Source organism: Cebus imitator, unplaced genomic scaffold (genome assembly GCF_001604975.1).
Source record: "Cebus imitator isolate Cc_AM_T3 unplaced genomic scaffold, Cebus_imitator-1.0 Scaffold42, whole genome shotgun sequence".
NCBI lineage: Eukaryota > Metazoa > Chordata > Mammalia > Primates > Cebidae > Cebus > Cebus imitator.
In genome coordinates, this window is record NW_016107357.1 from 8,798,346 (window position 1) to 8,809,113 (window position 10,768).

The window sequence follows — 10,768 nt, forward strand, 5'->3', positions numbered from 1 at the left end:
AAAAAGAAATAGAAGATCTAAATAAATAAGAGATATTCCATGTTCATGGATAAGAAGACACAACATTGTTAAGATACCAGTTCTTTCCAACTTGTTCTATAAATTCAATGCAATACAAGTTAAAATTCCAGCAAGTTGTTTTATGGATATTGAGAAAATGATTCTGGTCTATACTGAAAGGCAAAAGACCTACTATAGCCAACATAATATAGAAGTAGAACAAAGATGAAGGACTGACACTACTCAACTTTGAAAGATACTATAAAGCTACAGTAATGAAGACAGTGTGGTAGTGGCAAAAAACAAAATAACTAGATCAATGGAACAGAATAGAGAGCCCAGAAATAAATCCACATAAACAGTCAACTGATCTTCAATAAATGAGCAAAAGCAGTTGCCCAACAAATTGGCAACAGTGGAGAAAAGTCAGTCTTTTCAACAAATGGTGCTGGCAACAAATGGACATCCACATACAAAAAAAAAATGAATCTAGGCAAAATCCTTACATCTTTCACAAAGGGAATCACAAACACAGATGTAAAATCCAAAACTGTAAAACTAGAAAGTGGCCGGCCCAGTGGCTCACGCCTGTAATCCCGGCACTTTGGGAGGCCCAGGCAGGCAGATCACCTGAGGTCAAGAGTTCGAGACCAACTTGATCAACATGGAGAAATCCCATCTCTACTAAAAATACAAAATTAGCCAGGTGTGGTGGCACATGCCTGTAATTCCAGCTACTTGGGAGGCAAGGCAAGAGAATCGCTTGAACCCCAGAGGTAGAGGTTGCAGTGAGTTGAGATGGTGCCACTGCACTCCAGCCTGGGCAACAAGAGTGAAACTCCATCTCAAAAACAAACAAACAAACCTCTAGAAAGTAACACAGGAAAAAAAATCTAGATGACTTTGGTTTTGTGACAACATTTTAGATATGACACCAAAGGCATGATCCATGAAAGAATGAATTGATGAGCTGAACTTCATTAAAACAAAAAACTTCTGCTTGGTCAAAGACATTATAAAGAGAATGAAAAGACAAGCCACAGACTGGAAGAAAATATTTGTAAAATATACATCTGATAAGGAACTGCTTTCCAATATATACAAAGAACTCTTAAAACCCAACAATAAGAAAACAATTGGATTAAAAAATGAGCCAAACACCTTAACAGACACCTCACCAAAGAAGATATACAGATGGCAGATAAGCATATGGAAAGATGCTCAATGAGGAAATGCATATGTCATCAGGGAAATGCAAATTTAAATAATGAGATACCACAATGAACCTATTAGAATGGCCAAAATCCAGAACACTGACAACACCAAATGCTGACGAGGATGTGGAACAACAGGAAATCCCATTCACTGCTGCTGGGAATGCAAAATGGTACCACCACTTTAGAACACAGCTTGTCAGTTTCTTACATAACTAAGCATACTCTCAGCATATGATCCAGCAATTACACTCCTTGGTATTTACACAAAGGACATGAAAACTTACGTCTATACAAAAACCTGCACACAGATATTTATGGCAGTTTTATTCTTAATTGCCAAATTTTGAACACAACCAAGATGTCATTCAGTTTGTCAATGAGAAAATAAACTGTGGTACATCCCAACAATGTAATATTACTCAATCCTAAAAAGGAATGAACTATCAAGACATGAAAGAAACCTAAATGTGTATTAGTAAGTGAAAGAAACCAATATGAAAAGGCTATATACCATATGACTTCAAATATATGACAGTCTGCAAAAGACAAACATCAGTGACTTCCAGGGCTCAGGGAAAGGGATAAAAGGTGAAACACAGAAGATTTTTAGGGCAGCAAAAACAACTCTATGATACATAATGGTGGATACATGTCATTACACATTTGTCCAAAATCTTAAAATGTTCCACATCTTTAAATACATTAATGTGAACTATGGTCTTTAGGTGAAATGATGTGTTAATGAAGGTTCATTGACTGTTAACAAATATACCACTCTGGTGGGGGAGATAATGGTGGCAGACTACACATGTGTGGGGTCAAGAAGTATATGGGATATATCTGTATATTCTTTTCAATTTTGCTATGAACCTAAAACTGCTCTAAAAAATAAAGTGTTTTGAATTAAAAATCAAATATAACAAAAGTCAATAAAAATACCACTACTTTAGACACAGTGTAGTAGTACTTAGCTTTTGGATCCCTCTGTTACAGACCTCTCTCTCTCTCAAACTCTCTCAAACACACACACAACACCTGTTCAAATATAACATACTAGCTTTGTTTATAGTTCCACTATTTAAAAGAAAGAATTAAAAACAAGTATCTTTGTGGAAAGAATAAGTCTTGGCTTTCATCACATTTTCAATCTTTCATATAAAAACATCCATCTGCCTTGAGAAGCCAAAGCTATAAGACATTTTATATTGCAAAGATAACTAACAACATATCATTAGCTAGGCATGGTGGCCTAAGCCTGTATTCTCAGCACTTTTGAGGACCAAGCCCTGGAGTTCAAGGCTACCCTAGGTAACACAGTGGGACCCCACCTCTACAAAACTAATAAAAAACATATTAGCTGGGAGTCGTGGTACATGCCTGGGGTCTCAGCTACCTGCGAGGCTGAGGTGGGAAGACTGTCCGAGCCCGGGAGGTTAAGGCTGCAGTGAGCCATGATGGAACCACTATCCCCTAGCCTGAACAATAGGGCGAGAACTTGTCTTAAAAAAATAAATAAATAGGCCAGGTGCAGTGGCTCACACCTGTAATCCTAGCACTTTGGGAGGCTGAGAAGGGCAGATCACTTGAGGTCAGGAGTTCGAGACCAGCCTGGCCAACATTGTGAAACTCCATCTCTACTAAAAATAAAAAAATTAGCTGGGCGTGGTGGCTATGCCTATAATCCCAGCTACTTGGGAGGCTGAGATGGAAGAATCACTGGAACCCAGGAGGTAGAGGTTGCAGTGAGCTGAGATCATGCCACTGCACTCCAGCCTGGGAGACAGAACAAGACTCTGTCTCATATAAATAAATAAATAAAAATTTAAAAATGAATTTAAAAAATGTGATTGAGGAACACAGAATACCATACACATACACACACACAACTGACAAGGCTTTTCTTCAAAATAACATCAACTGCAAAAGGTAAACACTATGAATATTTTCATGGATTATGTTTTATATATATATATATATATATATATATATATATATATGGAGAGAGAGAGAGAGACAGACAGACACACACACGCACACACATACACAGAGAGAGAGAGAGAGAGAAAGAGAGAGAGAGAGAGAGTTAGTTTTGCTCTTGTTGCCCACAGGGAGATCACAGCTCACTGCAACCTCCACCTCAGGGTTCAAGCAATTCTCCTGCCTCAGCCTCCTGAGTGCTGGGATTACAGGTGCCCACCACCAGTTCTGGCTAATTTTTGTATTTTTAGTAGAGTCAGGGTTTCATCATGTTGCCCAAGATGGTTTCAATCTCTTGACCTCGTGATCCACCTGCCTCGGCCTCCCTTTTTTTTTTTTTTTTTTTAAAGTTTTTGAGTTGGAGTCTTGCTCTGTCACCCAGGCAACCTCTGCCTCTTGGGTTCAAGCAATTCTTGTACCTCAGCCTCCCAAGTAGCTAGGATTACATGCACAGTCCACCACAACTGGCTAATATTTGTATTTTCAGTAGAGACAGGGTTTCACCATGTTGGCCAGGCTGGTCTGGAACTCAACTGCAAGCAATCTGCCTGCCTCAACCTCCCAAAAGTGTTGGGATTACAGGTGTTAGCCACCGAGCCTAGCCCTTTTTGTTGTGTTTTGTTTTGTTTCTGAGAACAGGGTCTTCCTCTGTAACCTAGGCTGGAGTGCAGTGGCATGATCTTGACTCACTACAGCCTCAATGTCCTGGGCTTAAGCAATCCTCTCACCTCAGCCTCCCAAGTAACTGGGACTACAGGCACAAGCCACCACACCTGCTAATCTTATCTTTTTGTATAGACATGGGGTGTCACTGTAGCCCAGTCTGGTCTTGAACTCCTTGGCTCAAGCAATGGGACCCTCCTCAGTCTCCCAAAGTACTGGGACTACAGGCATGAGCCGCCACACCTAGCTAATTTTTGTACTTTTAGTAAAGACAGAGTTTTGCCATGTTGGCCAGGCTGGTCTTGAACACCCTACCTCAGGTGATCCATGTGCCTCGGCTTCCCAAAGTGCTGGTATTACAGGTACACCTGGCCTATTGTAAACAGTTTTATTCATAAAAATCATATCGGCTGGGAGTGGTGGCTCATGCCTGTAATCCCAGTACTTTGGGAGGCCAAGGTTGGGGAATCATTTGAGGTTAGGAGTTGAAGATCAGCTTGGCCAATATGGTGAAACCCCATCTCTATTAGAAAAAAAAAAAAAAAAATTAGCCGGGCATGGTGGTGCGTACCTATAATCCCACCTACTCGGGAGGCTGAGGTAGGAGAAAAGCTTGAGCCCAGGAGGTGGAGGTTACAGTGAGCCAAGATCACACCACTGCACTCCAGCACTCCAGCCTGAGCGATAGAACGAGACTCAGTCTCAAAATAAATAAATAAATAAATAAAAATAAAGATCATATCTATTCCAAGCCAAAGTAGTTTTTATTTTCCAAAAAGGAAAAGAAATGAAACAATACGTTAGTAGGCTATGATTCAAACTAAAAAATTTATTTAATCTAATTTTCAAACTCATTACATTTTTAAGAGTCTGACTATTAAGAAAACTTTCCAATATAATACTTCTCCACTTATTTGGGTTTAGGCTTAGATTTCTTAGTACTTAGCAAGTGAATACCTGTTTCTAGACTCTGAAAAGAAATAAAATTTCTTCTAACCATGTAAGCTAGCCAGGGCATCGTAACTATTGAATTGAATGATGATGGCAGAATATGCTGAGGTTACTAAATAAAACCCTTCATAGTTACCCAAGTTATTAACAGCCAAACATTCAGAATTTCACAGAACATATGCTAGAACGTTTGAGCCCTTAAAATAGCAGAATAATAAGAACTCAGACACAAGACAAAGCTCAAGAAGAAAGATCTGTAACTCTTTCTTGGTTTTTATAACTTTTATTTTCAGGTTTTGTTGGAAATAGCAGTTCTTAAAACCTACACGGTGATAAATATGTGGTCCTAGAAAAATTTTCAACTTTAATAACACAGAAAACATTGAGTTTTTAGACAAACTGCCAAGATATTCAAAACAATTCTTACCACTTGTATAAGAAATTCTACTGGAAAACCACCTAACGTTTCAGTGTCAGAGCCAGAAATTTTACTTCTCCATGGTGACTGTCCTAATAAAGGATCATTATCCTATGGGAATAAAAGAGAATCATTTAATCATTGACTATTCAGAGGAGGTATCTTATTTTCAGAAAAAGAGAAAATTCTGTTATAAAATCCAATGAAAAGGAAAATATTTCTGGAGTTGAAGCAAGTATTTATTTTATTTAACATTTTCAACTCAAAATAGTGTGCATACCTTTTGAAGTTGTTGTAACAGATGTGTATTTCTTGAGAACAAAGTTCACCTTCATAATAATCAATCAAATTATTGATGGTATTTCTAAAATATGCTTACTGTAATTGGTGACTGGAGAGGAGGAGTATAATGTAAACGTGGTGGGGTCATAAAAAATCGAGAAGGCCGCTGTTTTTGTCCAAAGGCAGCAATTGGCATTGTCTCATGAGGCTCATTACTCTGAGAAAACAGAATAATCCACAAAATTTGAAATTTACCAATCATTTATGCTTTATAATCACTGTACTTCAGCTTGAGATATACACTCACGCATATTCTATGATTCATTTAGAATGTATTACTTATATATTATTTATAGAGTAGCATATTAGTCTATACAGATCAAAGGCTAGAATATAAAACAGAATGCGAAAACGCTACTTTGCTACCAAAAGAACGAACCTACAAAAAAAAAAAAGAAATTTTAAAAAAAGGGTCAAAATAGTTTAGAGAATCAAAGGTTAATATTAAAGTGTTTTTTGGCCACCCTTGGTTATCTTCATTTAGGCTGCCTGAATATATCCTACAATAATTAAAATTAACTCTTATTTAGTCAGAGAGAAATATTTGGGTGATCTCATAAAAATAGTTAAATTAATTAAACAGAGAAGCAGTTTACCTGTTTTTTTGTTTGTTTTTTTGAGATGGAGTTTCATTCTTGTTGCCCAAGCTAGAGTGCAATGGCACAATCTCGGCTCAATGCAACCTCCACCTCCTAGGTTCAAGCAATTCTCCTGCCTCAGCCTCCTGAGTAGCTGGGATTACAGGTGCGCACCACCACACCCAGCTAATTTTTTGTATTTTTACTAGAAACAGGGTTTTACCATGTTAGCCAGGCTGGTCTTGAACTCCTGACCTCAGATGATCCACCAGCCTCAGCCTCCGAAAGTGCTGGGATCACAAGCGTGAACTACTGCACCTGGCCAATTTACTTTTTTTAAAAAGAGAGTTTAAAGATTTCACCCTTTAATGTAAAAACTTAAGAACAGTGTACTTTGCTCTATATTTAGTTCCAATTTTTTTTCTCTCCTATTGTGGAGAGATATCAAGCAATATTGTATTTCTGTACTTAGGAGATATATATATATACATGTTCTAGGCAGAGGTTGCAGTGAGCCAAGATCACATCACTGCATGCTAGCCTGGGCAACAGAGCAAGACTGTTGATTCTAGTTTCAGCCTAACAGGAAACCAAATACAGAGCCTTGAATAAACTACACAATTGTACTTTATGTCTGAGATGTCTGAGTTTCACCATGCAAAAAGTGAAGGTAATTAACACCCATCCTGCATACCTCTGAAGATAAAACAGGAGAACAAATAAGTACATGATGTTACTTCATACTTTAAAAATAATTTTACAAGAGGACTACACATTAACCTAACAGCTGCAATGAAAATGTTATGTAGCTTCTTCTCCAAGGTTATTTCATCAGGACTCATCAGTTTGGTTATACTAAAGTGCTATATCATTAAGGTCCAACAGAGGAATGCCAGTTCCTAGAAAACAGAAGACTTAAGTATATTTCTGAACTAGGGGTCTAGCAGATAGGGCTGGGGACCGCTAAGGATCTCTTCCTCTGTGAGCTAAAGTCAATTCTATCATAAAATACGATTTCTAAAAAAAAACTCTACATAACACATTTAACAGGCATAAAACACAAATGTATTATGAAATACTACTTACAAGAACTTCATAATCAGGGATGGTATGGGTACCAAGCCCTGTCCTATCAAAAGTTACTCTATAAGTAGCATTAAGAGTATCCACAGCATCTATCTGTCCAGTGAACAAACCATCATGAACACCACGTAATCGTGCTGAGAAAAGAAAAAAGGCATTATGATGTGTGGGAGATACAAAGAATAGTCAAATATAAAACTTCGAAGCATGTAATTTAAATCATATACAGTATTTTGTCTATTAGAGTTTCAAAACAAGCACACACTTTATTTTTGGCTTAGAGAAACGACAGAAAGATTTTTTTGAAACAAAAAACAAAACTATAAATGATGATCCCTAATTTCATATATGAATAAAATTACATTACTTCCAAATTAAGAGAAAAATATTTTTACATCATTTGGGGTTCAAACCCCTAATTGCAAAAAAGCCAACAAAAGAAGTTAGGTCATTATACTCATGAGTGAAATACCAGAAGTAGTTCAATTAAAAAAAAAAAAAAAAAAAAAAAAAAAAAAAAAAAAAAAAAAAAAAAAAAAAAAAATAAAAAAAAAAAAAAAAAAAAAAAAAAAAAAGACAAAGATGTTGTATAGAAAAGAATTAAAGAATTTAATACAGCAAGCCTGAGACTAAGCTATACTTAAATAAACCTCCTTGCAAGGCTGGCCCTTGTCTGGTATCTGGGAACTTGGCTTTCAGAAATGTTCCTACTGTTCCCTAATTAATAATGGTGGTTTACTGTGTATACATTGTGCAAACAATGTGGTTAATGCCGGACACCTGCTTTCCCTCTGAAAGACTGGGATTTTAGTATATACTAGGCAAAAGATGCCTAAATACTTAGCCCCCCGTAGAAACTGGTCATCAAGTCTCTAATGAGCTTCCCTGTTAGACAAAACTTATAAGCATTGTGACAACTTGCTTCTGGGGGAATTAAACAAGTCTTCCATGACTCTATTGGGAGAGGACTTTTGAAAACTTGCACCTGGTTTCCTCTGGACTTTGCCCCAGCCACCTTATTCTTTTGCCAATTTTGTTTTGTATCCTTCACTGTAACAAATCTTAGTCATGAGTACATGTGCTGAGTACTCTGAATCTTTCTAGTGAATCACCAAAACTAGTAGTCTTGGAACTGATGACATAGATGAACTCTGTGTCACTATTACTTAAGTCCAGCCTAAAATAACATCAGATAAATCCAAACATTCAGCATGAGTGAAAAATATAAGAACAGCATTTATGGCTTTAAACTGGGCAAAGTAATACATTTTATACTAACCAAAAAATATAATACACAACATTTTAATAAAACACAGAAATACACAATGCAAAACTGTTTAAAAAAAAGGATCAATTGATAACACAATTGTAGAGGACTAAAATCTTTCTCAGTTTCTGACAGAAAGGGAAAAGTAAATATGGATACAGAAGATGTGGAAAATAAAGTTGAATAAACAAATGTTAACACAGAAAAGGACTTGTAGTTGTGATGGTATTAAGAGGTTAGTAATTCCTCTCCATAAAAAAACAAGTACAAACCTGAACGAGATTGTCAAAAACAACCATTCCAGAGTACTGGAAATGGATCAAATGCAGAAAACAAGAAATGTTTACTGCTGAAAAAGTGCTTGAGCTTCAGATTAGGGTAAGGGGAGTCAGTGGCCTTTTTGCACGAGGTTATTCACACACCCACCACTACGATCAACTTGGTTGGTGAGAATGGTTTTATTAGTTCAAGGTTGGTCACAAAAACCAGCAGTGTTGTTGCCAGAGGGAACACACTCAGTGTTAACCAGTAGGTAAAAACTACTCTGAGTGGTGAATTCAATTAGGAAAGAACAGGAAAAATCCACAGCTTTGTAAGCCCAAGGTATGGACCTGGCTGAGATGATTGGCAGAGAGCCAGAAATTTAACAGGCAGATCCTGGAAACTCGAAAGCCATAAAAGGGTGGAAATAAGTTCTCTACCATCCATGGCTAACTGGGTTACTATGCAAATGGACAGAGAAGATCCAATAGTCTAGCAAAAAGTAAAAGCTAAGGATGACTTGAAAATTAACAGCAACTTTGTACATACATTCCCCAATTTACATACAAATCAATGTGAGGCTTTTCCCAATCAAGATGTTTGAGCATAACCTCTGTTCAAATCATTAGGTGACCACTAAATTATTATTATTATTATCATCTGAGATAGGAGTCTCGCTCTGTCACCCAGGATGGAGTGCAGTGGCATGATCTCAGCTCACTGCAACCTCTGCCTCCTGGGTTCAAGTGATTCTCCTGCCTCAGCCTCCTGAATAGCTGGGATTACAGGTGCCCGCCACCACACCTGGCTAGTTTTTTTTTGTATTTTTAGTAGATACAGGGTTTCACTATGCTGGACAGGCTGGTCTCGAACTCCTGACATCAGGTAATCCACCCATCTCAGACTCCCAAAGTGCTGGGATTATAGGCGTGAGCCACCCCGCTTGGCCCTGACCACTAAATTATATGCAGACACAGGGGCAACTCCTTGGAAACCAGGTTTAATAACAATAATAATAATATAAGAATAAAAAAATGAAGCAGAGACATCAGTGTTTCCATAGCCAACACTAAACCAAATCCAACAACTCTCCAAAAAATCAGAATACATAGTTGCTACAATATATTACCTGAAATATCAAGTTTTCCACTAGAAATTACTAGACATGTAAAGAAGTAGAAAAGCATGGCTCTTAATCAAGAAAAAGGTATAGTAAGAAATTGACAGAGATAATATATTTACCAAAGACTTAAAAAGCAGCTATTATAAATATGTTCAAAGAATTAAAGGAGGCTGGGCGTGGTGGCTGACACCTATAATCCCAGCACTTTGGGAGGCCCAAGTGGGCGGATTGCTTGAGCTCAGGAGTTCAAGACGAGCCTGTGCAACATAGTGAAATCCCATCTCTACAAAAAAATTAGCCAGGCATGGTGGTATGTGCCTATAGTCCCTAGAGGCTGAGGTGGGAGGATTACTTGAGCCCAAGAGGTGGAGGCTGCAGTGAGCCAAGATTATACCACTGCACTCTGGCCTGGGAGACAGAGCAAGTCTGTCTCAAAAAAAAGAAAAAAAAAAAATGTGTGTGTGTATGCACTTTGTTCCTATTATCTTCATTTCTATTTTTTGAAAAATTTATTTGATAAATAAAATCTTTTTCTTTTCCATTTACTCCTTTAATTTAGATAAACTACAGAAAATCCCAGATAACCTGGGATTATTGTTCATTTTATGAAGATTACTTTTAGGATAGTTCAGAGTCTTATAATTTCTTAACAAACCAATGATTTTAATATCTTTTTTAACACTCTGATTTCTCCAGGGGCGAACAACTGTGGCTTAAGTATCATGTCTCAAACAACTTCCCATATGTCATAGCTAAAGTATCAAATCTAGACATTTTTCCAAACTTCTCTACTATTCAAATTTTCCACTACTTTGAAAATGCAGTGCATCTGTCAAAACTCTTGTGCTTCTTTTTTTTTTTTTTTTTTTGAGACGGAGTTTCGCTCTT

At 37.3% G+C, this 10,768-nt stretch overlaps 1 protein-coding gene across 1 annotated transcript in view; it reads right to left on the bottom strand.

The window, feature by feature from the left end:
* LIN9 (lin-9 DREAM MuvB core complex component) overlaps positions 1-10,768 on the bottom strand; it is a 77,233-nt gene that overhangs the window by 32,595 nt on the left and 33,870 nt on the right. The window contains exons 7-9 of the mRNA XM_037737810.1: positions 7,233-7,410; positions 5,606-5,725; positions 5,236-5,337 (exon numbers count right to left, since the gene is read on the bottom strand). Coding sequence (XP_037593738.1) covers positions 5,236-5,337; positions 5,606-5,725; positions 7,233-7,410 — 400 coding nt within the window. The remainder of the gene's footprint in view (positions 1-5,235; positions 5,338-5,605; positions 5,726-7,232; positions 7,411-10,768) is intronic.